This window comes from Psammomys obesus, unplaced genomic scaffold, assembly GCF_907164565.1.
Source record: "Psammomys obesus unplaced genomic scaffold, mPsaObe1.curated_primary_1811, whole genome shotgun sequence".
Classification (NCBI taxonomy): Eukaryota; Metazoa; Chordata; class Mammalia; order Rodentia; family Muridae; genus Psammomys; species Psammomys obesus.
This window is the reverse complement of record NW_026585797.1, coordinates 27541510-27558327: the sequence shown is the minus strand read 5'-3', so window position 1 is coordinate 27558327 and position 16818 is coordinate 27541510. Positions and strand designations below refer to the sequence as shown.

At 36.0% G+C, this 16818-nt stretch overlaps 1 protein-coding gene across 1 annotated transcript in view; it reads right to left on the bottom strand.

Moving 5' to 3' along the window:
• Trdn (triadin) overlaps positions 1 to 16818 on the bottom strand; it is a 350576-nt gene that overhangs the window by 61429 nt on the left and 272329 nt on the right. Inside the window, exon 20 of the mRNA XM_055599238.1 lies at positions 6726 to 6776. Coding sequence (XP_055455213.1) covers positions 6726 to 6776 — 51 coding nt within the window. The remainder of the gene's footprint in view (positions 1 to 6725; positions 6777 to 16818) is intronic.

The following is a 16818-nucleotide window of genomic DNA, read 5'->3' as shown; positions in this document are numbered from 1 at the left end:
GGCTCTGTGTAGGCACCCACTTGACTTCTCCATGTTCACTGAGTTGTGTAGGTGCTGTCTTCAGAAATAGGGCCTTAATATCATTATTTTTATTCCCTTATCCACATTTCTGAGTAAACTGTATTTATTTAAGAGACCAGCTATTTAATAAGATAAGAACATATTGATTGCTGATTTTACAAGACACTGGACCACAGTACCTGAACATCTCCCCAGACAATTTAATTAAAACTAAATAAGTTTATTTTTTAAGTTTTGTTTATTTCTGTTTTGTTTAAAAGAAAAAAAAACCTATAAGTGAAAAATACTATATTATGTAATTCAGTATTTTAGGCTTCAAAATGTAATTAAAAATACAGATTCCTCTGAAATGGTCACTAAGCCTTAAGTGCAGGACTTGATAGATGTATCAGTTAGGACTAGACTCTACAATTTTACATTTTTTTTAACAAATTAACTGAGCCTTTATTGTGTGAAAAACTATTTTCTTTTTAAAATTTTTTTATTAATTACTCCTTATTCACTTTATATCCCCTTTGTAGCTCCCTCCCTCCTCCCCTCTCAATCCCTCTAGTCCTTCCCTTTCTTGAAGCATGCCCCTCCCCAAGTCCACTGATACAGGAAGTCTTCCTCTCCTTCCTTCTGATCCTAGTCTATTAGGTTTCATCAGGAGTGGCTCCATTGTCTTCCTCTGGGGTCTGGTAAGGCTGCACCCCTGTTAGGGGGAGGTGATCAAAGAGCAGGCCAATTAGTTCATGTCAGAGACAGTCCCTGTTCCCATTACTATGGAACCCACTTGAACACTGAAATGCCATGAGCTACATCTGCATAGAGGTTCTAGATTATCACCATGAATGGACCTTGGTTGCAGTATCAGACTTAGACAAGATCCCAGTGTCCAGATTTTTTTATTTTTCTCTCTCTTTTTGGAGCTCCTGGCCCCTCCAGTCTTTTCATATCCCACTTTTTCATAAGATTCCCTGCACTCTGCCCAAAGTTTGGCTATGAGTCTCAGATTAAAAAATAACTTTTATGTAATAGAAATGGGGAAAATGTGAGACCTACCTTGGCAGTCTCTTTATTCTTACTACCTCAGGGCTTGGGGTTGAAATTCAAAGTATACAACGATATCCCTGGTCTGTGGAGATGCACTCTACCCATGACCAAGTATATTCTGAGTCAAGATGGCTAACAGTATGCCAAGAATAGGTGAAGCATGTTAGACACAAGAATAAAGACACCACACTTCAGTGACACGTACAGTCAAAGTCAATTAGAATCTACAGTTAGAAAATTGAGTTGCTTCCAGATGATGTGGAAGAGAGAAAATTGAGTTGCTTCCAGATGATGTGGAAGAGATGCCTGGGAAAAAGAATGACAACAGTAAATAAAAGGGTAGACAGTGTCAGCTGAATGGTGAAGCTAACAATACTGCTCTGCTGCACAGGAGGGTGATGTGATAAATACTGATGCAATTTGTAGTGTAAAATGTAAAAATAAATAAATAAAACAGATTTTTAATGTTACTGTGAAAGTAAATACATGGTAATGAGTTTGCTCATAACTGTGGTATTTCCTGTGATAAGCATATATCAAAATTGCAATGTATTCCCAAACATACATGAGTTGTTTTTTTTTTTTTTCAAATAAAAGCAAATTTAAAAATTATCATGCCCTTTAAGTCAAGAGTTTCCTGGATGACAAGCTAGTCCTACCTACATATGATATATAGAAAATTTGAAAATAAGTTTGGTTGCAAAGTACTATTTATACTGCTACTTAAAATGCTAAGAAGAAATAGGGTCAGCTTTTTATCTATATTTCAGTGTATAAAATTGACATCAAAAGTTATTGATGAAGAAACACATCAGATATAGTCATTCATTTTATCAAAGGTGGGGGTATATTACTGCTTCCAAAACAAAAAGTTTCATGTTTGTTTGTTTTATGAATGAAGAAATGATGGTGTGGTTAGAGTCCCAGTGTGGAAGCCTGAAGTCTTCAAGTTCCAAGTTCAGTGTCTTCCTGGGAGGAGATGAGTATGTTAAACGTGGTCATACAACGTAACTGAGACAGAAACCAGAGGGATGACTGATTTTAGTTGAGAAAGAAGCCATGTATGCTACAAGAAAGCTAACCAATAACCAGTTGCCACGGTTTTTTGTTTCATTTTTTTTGTTTGTTTGTTTTATTTTCTGGGTACCAAGGCCACGTAAGCAGGGCTCATCCTTGTATGTATATGGAGGTGTTACGAGAAGTTTAAATCTTGAATCCACAATTCTAATAGCTAAGCCAGCATGTGATAATCTTCCTTTTCAGGAATTCTCTACTCTTCCTTGCATAAAGACAGAAGTCTAATGATATTCTCTGAATGCCTAATTTATTCATGCTCTGATAGCTTTCATAAATGTGGTTGCAAGTGATCTTTCAGTAATAATTTTTTCAGTATTTTATTGTCATTCAACATGGTTTTGGACAGTACATGCAGGAGATTTTATGGGAGACTGCTAAATGCTGAAATTCTCTTTTCTGCATGATAGAAATAATTTTTGAAACTCACTGAGTTGAAGTATGAGGCCCTTTAACAAGTGAGAGTGCTTCAGCCTTCTTTAGACAGATCTCCACAGCAGGCTTCAAAGGGACTCTCCATGAAGAAAACACCATGGAGGTTTTCAATGTCCCAAATCTTGTATGGTATATTACATTTTTCTTTGATTTTTTTTTAGTATGATAAATTTTGCTAAAAAGAAAAAATTCCTCTTAAATATATCTGCTTTATCTTAAAAAGACATCTTAGTGTTTTATTGTGACCTGTTTAAAAAACAAAGAAGTACAATTTGTATAATTCTAAATCAATAATCATAAGAAACAAAATTATATATTTTATACATATATATATATGATTTTATTAAGAGTAGGAAGATACTTGCAAAGAGTAGATCATTTTAAATAAAGGGAGAATTCTCAGTAAACATTTGTTTGTAACTGTATATGACTAAGACATAAATTTTAAGAGTCTGTATAGTTAACTTGGATAACTAATCAATATAGACTTAAGTCTATCAGATTTCATTGCCAGGATAGGATGTTTGTTTGGTTTGATTTGGTTGTTTTGGTTTTTATAATATCTTTTGAAACTGTCTTCTCCCATATATTACCAACTGAAGCTTTCCCTTCCTGTACTATAGATCTACTCTCACCTCTCCTCTCACCGGATCCACAGCTCTTCCACTTTGTTTTAAGAGAGAGCAGACCTCCCAGGGACATCAAGCAAACATGACATAACAAGTTACAGTAACACTAGGCCCACACCCTCATATCAAGGCTTAAAAAGACAACCCAGTATGAAGAAAAAGGTTTCAAGAGCAGGCAAAAGAGTCAAAGACATCCCACACCCCTCTTATATATTGTTAGGAGCCTCACAAGAAGACCAAGCTACACAACCATAACATATATGCAAAGGACCTAGTTCAGACCCACATAAGCTCTGTGATTGTCACTTCAGTCTCTGTGAACCTTTATGAGTTCTACTTGACTCCACTTTCAAACTAATTTGGGATTTGACACAGGAGATGTTTTTAAATGAAACTATAATTACTTATATTATACAAAGAGTTAGTGTTAAATCTTCCTTTTGAGTTACCTCAATAGTAAATAATAATGTATGAGCTATGCATTCCCGTGATACAGATACCAAGAAAAATAACAGTATTTCAAACTATATTAGAAGAAAAGTGTAGTCTTTGTAGACTGAATTGCAAAGTAAGTGCATTAAAACACATAAGCCCATGTACATTTGAGTAGAGAGGGGAAGGAGAAAGAAAAAGAGAGAAGGTAATGAAAAGGAGAAAGGAGAAAACAGGAAAAAGAAAAGATGAGGAGAGGGGGAGGAAAAGCGAGAGACAAAGAGGCAGAAGAGAATGCTGAGTCTGTAAAAATATTACTCTGATTCTGCCACTATATATGCATGTGATATTTTTGCAAAAAAAAATGTAGTTCTTATTGTCATTGTCCTAATTTTTTTCAGAGGCTAAATTGAAGAATTTTGGATTAATAGTTTTGGCAGAAAAAAAATCAAGACAATCTAGTATTGTCTGTGTCATACTGTTGTTGGTGACCATTCTTATCCAGATCTATAATAAAAAGGAGCAAGTAGAGCAAAGAGAAACGCAATATTTATTGTTTGAGGACAGAGAAAAAAAACCACCACCACCATGAAATGTAATGTTGGAGCCAAGCATTGTATAGAAGGGAATAAAAAGTTTAAAGGAAAACTCAACACGAAAGGGGATGGTGACCTCAGGGTAGAACCTTCCCCAGCTAAGTTGTCAGTTTCTGAAAAGAAAGCTTAAATAGTGAAGAAAACCAAGACACTGGAAAGCTTATGCAGATGCAAGTCCAAGAGGCTCACAAGTTCTAGCCCCTGCAAAGAGAAGAACTTGTCAACTTTCAGTCATGTAATTTTGGCTTTATCATTAAGGATACAAGAAAGAGGTTTTAGAATCTTGCTACATAGTTTAGGAAAGGTCACAGCTAGGTGTGTGGCTGGGCCAGCTCTGCACAGAAGCCTGGAGAGGTTGTTTCATGAGGCTCTGAAGGTGAAAACTAGATTGCTTTGGAGACCCCAAGATGTTGGAGATGCCAGAGCCGTGAAATACTTGCCAAAGAGAGCTGTAGACTGTGAATAACCAGCTCAAGAGAGTAATTTACTACAGTTAACAAAGCTAGAAGTAGTGGCAGTTCTGAAAACAATCTTTTTAATAATTTTTATTTTTTTATATTAATCACAGGTTATTTACTTTGTATCCCAGCAGTAGTCCTCTCCCTCATTCTGTCGCAAACCCACCCTCCCTCCCTCATCTCCTCCCTACCCCTTTCCAAGTCCACTGATAGGGGAGATCCTTCTTCCCTTCCATCTGACCCTAGCATATCAGGTATCTTCAGGACTGGCTGCAATGTCCTCTTCTGTGGCCTAGCAAGGCTGCTCCTTCCTCAGGGGGCTGAGAAGAAAGAGGTCAAAGAACTAGCCATTGAGTTCATGTCAGAAATAGTCCCTGTTCCCCTTACTAGGGAACCCACTTGGATACTGAGCTACCATACATCCGAGCAGGGTTCTAGGTTATATCCATACATGGTCCTTGGTTGGAGAAACATTCTCATAGAAGACCCCTGTGCCCTGATATATTTGACCAATCTTTATATCAGACATGAAGAAATATCCCAATGATTTTGAGTCTTGCTTTGGTCCCTTACCCTGCTCCATTTTCTCATTTTTTGGAAAGGTAACATATATCCTATGTCATTATATGCTGGAAGTATGTAATCAAGTTTTGGATTATTATTTTGCACATGACAACAGCAAAGCAGTTTCCCTGAGTCTCACGAGACTTAAACTGTTTTAAGGCTGAAAGACTATGTTCGAAATTGATCCAAATGCATTTTGCATTATGATATGGCTACCAGCCTATGGGGTCCAGATAGTGAAATATAGTGGTTTGAATAAGAATGTCCCCAATAAGCTCATACATTTGCAGGCTTAGATCACAGTTGCTGAACTATTTGGAAGTGTGGCCTTTTTGGAGTAGGTATATCATTGTTGAAGGAGAGGTGCTTTGTGGGAGGAGGTATATCACTGGGGTTGGGCTCTGAGGTTTCAAAAGCCCATACTAAGACCAGTGTTCCTCTCTGTCTATTGCCTGGATGGAGATAAGGGTATGAAACTCTCATCTACTGCTTAGCACCATGGCTGCCTGCATTCCACCATGCTCCCTACCACGATAATAAACTAACACCCCAAAACTGTAACCAAGCCCCCACTTAGTTACTTTTGAAAGAGTTGCCTTACTCATAGTGTCTCTTTCCGGCAATAAAAACCCTACCAAAGATAGCTAGGATAGCTGTCCTATGTAATATAGCAAATGAAAATTTTGGTGTATTAATTTAAAGAGAGGAGCTTGAGGGAAGGCTGCAATAAATGAGGTGAATGACTTATAAAGAAATTATTTTTTGAAAAAAGATGTAGAATTTGATGGACAGAGAAGCAGTCCATCAATCATGAAAATGAAATCATGGTTCTAAATGAGAACTTTACATTTGGTTAGCAATAAGAATCTGAAAAGACCAAAGCATACAGAATAAGCCTGAGAGTATTGAAAAGTAGGAGGATTCAGAGCTTCAATTACTATGTCTCGGTCCCTCTTACTAGCCTTATCATTTTTCTTTCTCCAATGATCCTCAATGGTTTCAATGGTTTCAGTTGCCCAATGTTCTTTGAGATAAATAGATGAGAGATAGACAGAAAGCTAGACGTAAATGATAGATACAGATATACAGATGGTATAGATATAAATAAATATAAATACATGATGTAAATATAGATGATATAGATACAGATACAGATAGATGATGTAGAGATAGATATAGAGATAGATGATATATAGACAGATATTAGAAAGGGGAGAGTCAGAGGCTATAGAGACGAGTTTTTCCTAATAATTTCATTTTTAATCTGTATTACTTTTAATTGTTAAGAAATCTTCTCCATTCCTTTATACCTGCCTTCCTCCTTTCCCACTTTCTGATAAGTGCTGGTATTTTTTATGATGTTAAACAGCCTGTGTAATTTTAGCTTGCATAACTGTGAAAATAATGCCACACATGTACAAGGAACTTCTTCAGATACTTTAACTTACAACTCTGCTGTTATATTAAATGTGTTCCATTACCTTTGTCTTTCAAATCCGAAGTACTCTTTCCAGGTTTTTCCTTTTTCACTTCTAGAAGAGATGATGGAAAAGAAATGTTAAAAGAACAGATCATTTTTACCACAAGATTCTTTCTATGTTCTTTTATGGGGCTTCCACAATAAGAGGGCCTTTACATTGATATTTAAGATGCAGATGTCTTCTGATCTATGTTACAGATTATATGTAACTAACATGTCATATTTAGAGATGTACATAAAAATAGACATATGTGTATAAGAAAAATTAGTGAAAAAGAGGCCATGAACTTGAAGGGGAGAGGAAAGGAGCATAGCAGATGGTTGGAAGGAAGAAAGGGAAGGGAGAAATAGAATTAAATTATTACTCAAAAATAAAAGTACAAAAATTCTATAGATATTATAATATGAACACAAGCATCATATGTTAACCATGTATGAGGCAGTGCCAGGTCCTGTGTTGTCATAAAAACCCTACCTGTGTTTTTTCTTAGTCCTGCTACTCCCACAAAAAGTTTAAATAAACTCCCAGGCTTATGAATTAGGTTACTTGCTATTTAAACTAGCATTTTTCTGGCTTAACCTCAACATCAAAAATTGTAAGAACTTTAGGCACTAGTCTGAAGACAGATTTTGGAGGACAACGGGCAATTAGGCTAACAGAGGTAAACTGGAGGATTTCACCAATAAGACAAAAAAAAAGATAAAGACATTTTAGAAGAATAGGTCTTGCTAGGTTGGGAGATCCATCAGTTGTGCAACATGTACTATAGCTAATAATTCAAAGCAACAGATGAGTGTCCTTTGCTTTACAGAAGCTTTTCAGTTTCATGAGGTCCCATTTATTGATTATTGATCTTAGAGCCTGTGCTGTTGGTATTCTGTTCAACAAGTTTTCTCCTGTGCCAATGAGTTCAAGACTCTTCTCCACTTTTTCTTCTAACAGATTTAGTGTGTCTGGTTTTATGTTGAGTTCTTTGATCCACTTGTATTTTACTTTTGTGCAGGGTGATAAATAGGGATTTATTTGCATTTTTCTACCCGTAGACATCCAGTTAGATCAGCATTATTTGTTGAAGATGCTGTCTTTTTTTCTGATTATATGGTTTTGGCTTCTTTGTAAAAAAAAAAAAAAATCAAGTATTCACAGGTGTGTGGGTTTATTTCTGGATCTTTGATTTGATTCCAATTATCCACCAGTTGGCTTCTATGCCAGTATCATGCTGTTTTTATTACTCTTGCTCTATAGTCCAGCTTGAGATCATGGATGGAGATACCTCCAGAAGATCTTTGATTGTACATGACTGTTCAGATTGGAAGCAGGAGAAGACAGGGAACAGGAAAGTAGCCTTCCACAGGGGGTCTCTGAAAGACATTACCCATCAGGGTATCGAAGGAGGTGCTGAGACTCATAGCCAAGTTTAGGGCAGAGAAGAAGTGGGAGACAGAAAGACCTGGAGGGGACAGGAGCTCCACAAAGAGAGCAACAAGCTAAAAACAAAACAAACAAAAAACAAATCAAAACAAACAAAAAAACATCAGCCCAGGGGGGCCTGCAGAGACCAGTACTACAACCAAGGACCATGCATGGAGAGGACATAGAGACCCTGCCCATGGCAGCTCAGTCTCCAAGTGAGTTCCCAAATAAGTGGAGCAGGGGCTATCTCTGACATGAACTCAGTGGCCACTCTTTGATCACCTCCTCCTGGGGGTTGTAGCCTTACCAGGCCACAGAGGAAGATGATGCAGTCAGTTCTGACGAGACCTGATAGGCTAGGGTCAAAAAGAAGGGGAGAAGTTTCTTCCTTATCAAGGGACTAGGGAAAGGGCATAGGGGGAGAAGTGAGAGCATGCGTGGGACTAGGAGTAAATGAGGGAAGGGCTGCAGTGGGCATGCAAAGTGAATAAATTGTAATAAATAAATAAATACATAAATTCAATAAAAAACAAGTGAAAAAAAAACTGATACATGTTGGACTTATCTAATGTGTATCTTGCCACCACAGATAAGAAAAATGTTTTCCCAACCCACTTGATATTTTCAGTCCTCTGACTGACTCTTTTAATCTAATGAGATAGAATTCTTCAAATTGTCTTTGATCAGAGATGCATCCTAAAATCACGGGTATGCATGCCATGTGATGAAATTCTGAATCATATTTAATTGCCTTGCAAACAGAGCTTTCTTCACCCATGCTCAGTGTGATGGTCATCAGACCTTGAGCAGAATACCTATTGGAATTCTGAAAAATTCATGAGTGCTTGCTAGTTCTTCTCGGCCTAGCTCTTGCAGAATTATTAGTAATATGTAATTATGTACAAATAAAATCAGGACTTTTATTGCATAGGACTGTAGATTGCATGATATTAACTTCTATTTCAATCAGTAGAGGCTTAAATCCACTGCAAAATAGTTATGTTTCAAAAAAAAAAACAACAAAACTTTATTACTTGTGTAATTTTCTTCATGCCATCATTATCAGCTCTCAATATCAAGTACCCATGTTGATAAATAATTGAAGCCACAAATGGTCTAAGCCATTCCTGCATGCTAAAGAAAAGCCTTGCTTTTCATAGTTACATATTTTGATATAAAGTCTCTTTCACTCCACATGTATGCACGAGTCAAGTGATATTAATATGATAGCTGAAGTGAAGAGGTTATGAGTTCAAAAAGTTGACCAAAACCACAATGACAATCCATCCAGCTCCATAGCCTACATTTTAACTGCACTGTTTGTTTTCTTGGTGTTTAGATTTTGAGTTCATTGCATTATAGACACTGGTACATTGTCATCTGTATTGCTAGTAAACATTGTTTTCAAATTCTATAGGCTAATATTCACTTAATTAATGGTGTTCTTTTCTGTACAAATTTTGAGGTAATCATTTGATGTCCTATTTGTCTATTATTGGTCTTACTCTGTGCTATAAACCTCCTATTCAGAAAGTCTGTATCTGTTGATTTCATTTGATTGCATTACCTATTTTTCCTTCTAAAAGATTCAGAGTATCAGGTCTTACTTTAAGTTCCTAAACCATTTGGGATTGAGTTTTGTGCAGAGTGAAATCAAGAATTTAGTTTCATTTTCCCACTTAACAGCTATTCAGTTTTCCTATCACGACTGGTTAAAGATGTTAACTTCCCTCCCAAGTGCATTTTGGGTCTCTTTGTTAGAAATCAGGCAGCTGTATGAATGTGAACATATCTCTAGTACCTCAGTTTTACTGCAGTGATCACCGTGTCTATCTTTTATTCAAGCCCGTTTCTGTTTCATCATTTGAAGCATAATTCGCAATCAGAAAGGGTGAAACTTCAAGCAGAGATTTTATTATTAAAGATTGTTTTGACTGTCTGAGGCTTTTTGTGTTTCCCCATGAATTTTAATTTTGATTATTTTTTTTAACTTTTTGAAGAACTGAGTTGGAATTTTCATGAGAATTGTATTGAATCTGTGTATTGCTTTCAGTAGGTTGACTGTTTTCACAGTGTTAGTCCTTCTGTTCGTCTTGTTTCTTCTTCAGTTCTTCCGTCAGTGTTTTAAGGTGTTAACTATTTCAGGGCTTTTTTTTGCTTACATTTATTACATTTATTTCAAAAGGTTTTTGTTTGTTTTTTTACATTTTTATGAATAGGATTGTATTCCTGTTTTTTTTTTTTATCTAATATACTTGTCTTTTGTATATAGGAAGACTACTGATATTTTGTGTTGTATCCTGTCACTTTGTTGAAGGTGTTTTTCAGACGTCACAGTATTCTAGTATATTCCTTTTATAGAGAGAATTTTATAGAGTCTTTTATAGAGAGAATTTTATTATCTGCAAATGTTGATTTTTGACTTCTCCCCTTCCTATTTGTATCCCCAATGGATATATCTTAGTAGAATTTGATGCATAAGGGATACAAACACAGTGCTTGAAGCCTCTCTTGTTAGGTTTGCAGCATGATATTAGCTGCAGGTTTGTTAACAAGAAGAAATAAAGATGACTAAGAAATATTTTTAGGTGTTTAACACCCTTACCAAAAGAAATTAAAACTAAAATGGCTTTGAGATTTCATCATTCTTCAAAGTGTCTATGATAGAGAAAACAAATGAAAACAAATGTTTGAGAAAATATGAGGAATAAGAAACCCCTTTTTACTCTTGGGACCTTATGAACTGGTACAGCCACTATGAAAATCAACATTCCTGGGCACATTCCCAAGGATTCTCATCCATGCTTCTCACTGCTCTCTTCACAGTAGCTAGGAAATAGAAATGTCTGGATGTTGATCTCCTGGTAGAAAAGATAAAGAAAATGTAGTGCGGGTACAGTCAAACTTTATTCAGATATGAAGAAAATTCTGATCTTGAATATTTCAGAAAAATGATTGGAAATGGAAATAATCACAGTGAGTGAAGTAGCTGGGATCTCGAAAGGCACCAAATGATGGATGTTTTAGCTTTTTGAGTTTGTAGATTTGAATGTTTAATTTAAAGGACTCTATAGTCCAAGAAATTCAATCAGGTGATTTTAAGGGAAGACAAATAGTAGATCACAGGTGGCATAAAGGCAAAAAAGGAAAATAATTGGAGTGACTGTTCAAGTGGGGAGTATAACGGAGGGCCAGGCACTCAATACACACATACATGTACACACACACACATGCACACACACATATCTAAATGAAGTTACACTATATGAAGAGATAATGACTTTAAGAGATGACACTTGGTAGCAACCAAAAGCCCAGACGTAGCTGTAGGCCATCTTTCTTTTAGTTATTGATTAATAGATCCCATAGAACCCCCAAAACAATGTAAGCTCTTCCCATTGCTCTACGTTGTACAACCAGAACTTGATGGGAAACATTATTGCCAAGGACATACCACATACTTACATCAAATAACATGGAAAAATCAAGCTGGCGCTGACCTCTAGAACTCTTTTTTACTGGCTATATTTCATATTTCCAGAAAGTGTTATGAAAGCTGCTGGGGGAGAACAGTATCAACAATCCCTATCTAGCTGTGAACATCGCAAGCTACAATAATGAATGATCTCTTGAGATAAATTTATTTATGCAATAGTGGAATGAATGGAGTATGCATAATCAAGTTTTCTGATTAGATTTTTAAGGCCTGATCCATTGTAGTAAACTCAAGATGGATGCTGTAAATGTGACTGTGAATCCACAGCTGGGGAAATCATAGAACCTGGGGGAGAAATTACTATTATTTTAAGAAATGATGTAGTATTAAGCTACTGTCTTGTGATTTGTGTTTGTGTCCTTATGGGGTACGCATATGTCATGAAAACTCTGAACCCAGAAGATCATGCTAATGGATTACATCTAGTGTTGTACAGTGTGACTCTGGGACAGAGTGGTCCCTCGGAAAGACAGTAAGTATTTCGCATCACTAGTTGACATGGTTGCCAACCTGCACAGCCTTGAAGAGGTTGTTTCTGAAGCGGGAATATGTCTCCCTGAAATAAGAAACTAGTGACTACCTTTTGAGTAAATTAATGAGTTTTCATAATTCATTGATGACCACACTCTATCAGAAAACATGTCCAAAAATCTTATCATTATGATCATCTTTCATAATTATCTGTTTTCAGTTTTCAAATTTAGTTTTTCAATGCTGTTAAATAAAATGAAATTATTACTATTAGTTTTTCTTTTTTTAATGATTTGTTTGTTTGTTTGTTTTTGAGAAAGGATTTCTCTGTGTAGCCTTGGCTGTCCTGGACTCACTGTACAGACCAGGCTGCCCTTGATCTCACAGTTATCCACCTGCCTCTGCCTCTCTGAGTGCTGGTATTCCAGGGGTGTGCCACCACGTGCAGCACATAATATGTAGTATTTACCCAGCATTTTACTCTTTCATCTAAGAAATGTTGAGGGAATTTCTAAGATAAAGTAATTTCAAAAGTAAAACTTTACATAATTAAAGTGGGATAGTTTTGTAATTATCATAGTTTTGCTTCCTATTGCTGCAATAAAGACCATGATCAAAGCAACAAGGAGGACCGGCTTTATTCTCCTTACAGTTTATAGCCGTTATGAAGTGAAGGATGGATAGGAACTCAGGGCATGAACCTGGAGTCAAGAATAAAAGTAGAGCCAGTGGATAAACTAGCTTTAAGGATTTGCTACCATGGTTTGATCAGCTAGTTTCTGATACACATTTACGGGACCACCAACCTAGGGATGGCACCCCCGACAGTGGACTAGACTTTCCCACATTAATCATTAATCAAGAAAATGACCCATAGATTTTCCCACAGGTTAGTCTGATGGAAGCAACTGAGATTCCCTCTTCCCAGCTGACTCCAGATTTTTTCAAGTTGACAAAAGACTCACCACCACTATTAACAGTCTCTAATCACCTACTCAATGTAGTTATAATATATACATATGCCATTTTTATAATCATTTAGATACTATTCATTTTCTGCATGTCCTTGTAAACTTTATTTATTTACTTAAAATCATTTGCCACAACACACTTATGTGTAATATAAAAAATATTTTCATTAAAATTTAAATAATAAACAAAATGTATTTTATGATCTAATTAAAATTAGAATTTATTGATAGATATAATTGTATATAGGGAAATGTTAAGTTAAAAACTATTAATATTAATATTGCTGGCATGTAATTTCAAACTACACTGTTTTAAAATTTATCTACCGGTCTAATTATTTGAGAGTTTCATATACTTGTTTTATTTATTTTTAAAGGTTAAAATATTTATAAAGATAAATAATTTTTATTTATAAATATTCAGTGTTCCATTATTCTGCTCATTACCATTAACTATTGAATTAGTATTTTAAACTTTTTTTTTTCAATCTTGCTACATTTCCTAAAGCAGACAAATTTATTATTTTCGGAAGGAGCATGGGAGGAGATGAGAGAGGGAGGGTGGAATTGCGAGGGGATGAGGGTGGTGGCTACAGCTGGGATACAAAGTGAATAAACTCTAATTAAAAATAAACTTAAAAAAACATATACTGGTTTTAAAATTCAGACTTTCATTCAAAAAAAGATTTAGGTTCATAGTAAAGTTGAGGAGAAAACAAATTGCCTATGTAATCCCTCTGTTATTATAGATTGAATGTTCAAGTTCCTCTAAAAGTAGTCTTAACACTTAATGCTGTTAAGTGGTTGGACTTCTGGAACATAAATGGGCACCTTGGGTGCTGCACAAGATAGGAGTACCGTCATATGATCATAAAGTATAGAACTCCTTATCTTCTTGCCATGTGAATATAAAAGAAGAGACTAGTCAGAAACTTAGACAAAAGGCAGATCTAGGAGGCCACCGTCTCCCATGCCTGGTTGGGAATTCTTGATGAAGATCTGTTAGGGATGAATTTTCATTGTTCATAAGCTGCCTCATCTGTGGTTAAAATCGTCATAAGGAAGACACCCTCCTCTCATGCACAGCTTTCCCTACCATCATCTTCCTTCCTAACTTTAGGACATATGACGAAATCCATGAGCTGTTGTTTTACATTATTATCAGCTGAAATGTGTAGTTTGCATATGAATCTGTTGTATATAGTCAATGGTTTACAGATTATGATGTATTTATTATCATATGTTCATCACCATGCTGTTATATAGAATAGATTCACCTAAGAATTCTCCAAGCTCTACTTATGTATCCATCTCTTCCCCCATTCCTGGAAATCAATGAACTTTTAAACAGTAATCCACATTTTAACTAATGTATTAAGAATTTTATGCAATGTATCTTGGAGAACAAGTAACTTTTTATATTAACTTGCATCCAAACCTTAATTTTAAGATGTTTCTTTTTGCTTGGATGTAGCCCTTGGCAGCTCAGTATCCAAATGGGTACCCTAGTAAGGGGAACAGGGACTATTTCTGACATGAACTCAATGGCTGACTCTTTGACCTCCTTCCACACCCTCGAGGGAGGAGCAGCCCTACTAGGCCACAGAGGAGGACTTAACAGCCAGTTCTGAAGATACCTGATAAACCAGATGAAAGAGGAGGAAGTTCTCCCCTATCAGTGGACTTGGAAAGGGGAAGGAAGGAGAAGAGGAAGGAAGGGTAGGGTTGGGAGGGAATGAGGGCATGGGATACACCTGGAATATAAAGTTAATAAACTGTAATATTTAAAAAAAGAAAAGAAAAGAAAAGAAAAATAAAAAGATGTTTCTTTCTACTCTTAGAAAGAGTAGAAATTTTATTAAGGATAATTACAAATTATTCACACAGTTTTAAATCTTTCCTTCTAACATTCAGAGATTTTAATTTGTTTTCCTGTCATATTGCAATGACTAGATGCAATATGATGCTGAATAAGTTTTGTGAAGTGATCCAATTTTTTTTCTTCTTTCTTATCTTAAGAAACCTTTTAATTTCTTACCATTAAATATAATTTATTTAATTAATTGTTTAATTTTTTATTAATTACAATTTATTCATTTTGCATCTCAGGTATAGCCCTCTCCCTCATCCTCTCCCAATCCCAGCCTTCCTTCCTCTTCTCCTCCCATAACTCTCCCTCAGTCCACTGATAGCGGAGGTCTTCCTCCCCTTCCATTTCACCCTAGCCTATCAGGTCTCATCAGGACTGGCTGCATTGTCTTCCTCTCTGGCCTGGTAAGTTTGCTCCCCGCTCAGGTGCAGGTTATCAAAAAGCCAGCCACTGAGTTCATGTCAGAGACTGCTCCTGTTTCCCTTACTAGGACACCCACTTGGACACTGAGCTGCCGTGAGCTACATCTGTGCAGGCATTCTAGGTTATCTCCATGCATGGTCCTTGGTTGGAGTATCAGTCTCAGAAAAGACCCCTGTGCCACGATCATTTTGTTCTGTCACTCTCATTGTGGAGCTCCTGTCCCCTCCAGGTCTTTGCTCAACCATGTTCATAGCAGCATTATTCATAATAGTCAGAATCTGGAAACAACCCAGATATCCCTCAGTTGAGGAATGGATACAGAAATTGAGGTACATTTACACAATGGAATACTACTCAGCAATTATAAACAAGGAAATCATGAAATTTGCAGGCAAATGTTGGGAGCTAGAAAAGACCATCCTGAGTGAGGTATCCCAGAAGCAGAAGACACATGGTATATACTCACTTATGATGGGTATTATAACTAAAGAAGCTAATCAAGAAAGAGAACCCTGGTTAAGATGATCAATCCCCATTCAGAAAGGCAAATGGGATGGACATAGAAAGAGGGAGAAAACAGGTAACAGGACAGGGCCTGTTAGAGGGCCTCTGAAAGACTCTACACAGCAGTGTATCAAAGCAGATGCTGAGACTCATAGCCAAACTTTAGGCAGAGTGCAGGGAATCTTATGAAAGAAGAGAGAGATTAAGTATAATGTTAGCTTTATTTTTTCTAGACTTTCTTAAAATCTTTGGAGTATTTCTATCCTATTTCTACTTTGAGTTGTTTTTCAAGTTATTAATGTGTTTTTGGTTTTGTCAAATATTTATGAATATCTTTAAAATGATTTATTTTTTCTTCTTACGCTCATCAATGTGATGAATCGTAAAACAATTCACTTGTTGACTGGCTTTGCATATGTGGATTAAATTCATGTCTATATGTAATGCTTTTCAGGATTGATGTATTAATGATTTAGACTTCCATGATTTTTAAAAAATTAACTATAATAATATTTTAAATTTTGTGATGACATAAAATTTTATATTAAAAAGATGGATATATTAGATTTTACAAAAGGGAGTGGTTGGGATGAAACAGGAGCTAATACCATAAGCCCCCAGACACTTACAAAACTGTGTTCCCTTTCTACAGTATTTAGTGTGACAAAGCAATTGTCCCTGTAAATCCCTTTACACACAGAAGTATGCTAAAAATAAAATATACCATTCTGTTTTAAAAGAAAAATAGAGTTAATAAATATTTATTCATTGTGTTTTTTATCATTGGAGTGAGAAACCATAGATAATTGCCTGGAATCCATCAGATGCTGAAAAACACCCCGCTGACAGCTTGAACAGAGTGTGGGTCAAAAACATCCCTGGGCTCATAAGAGAGGGATTAAATTAAACTTGAAAGAATGAAATAATACTTAATAGAAACAGTTG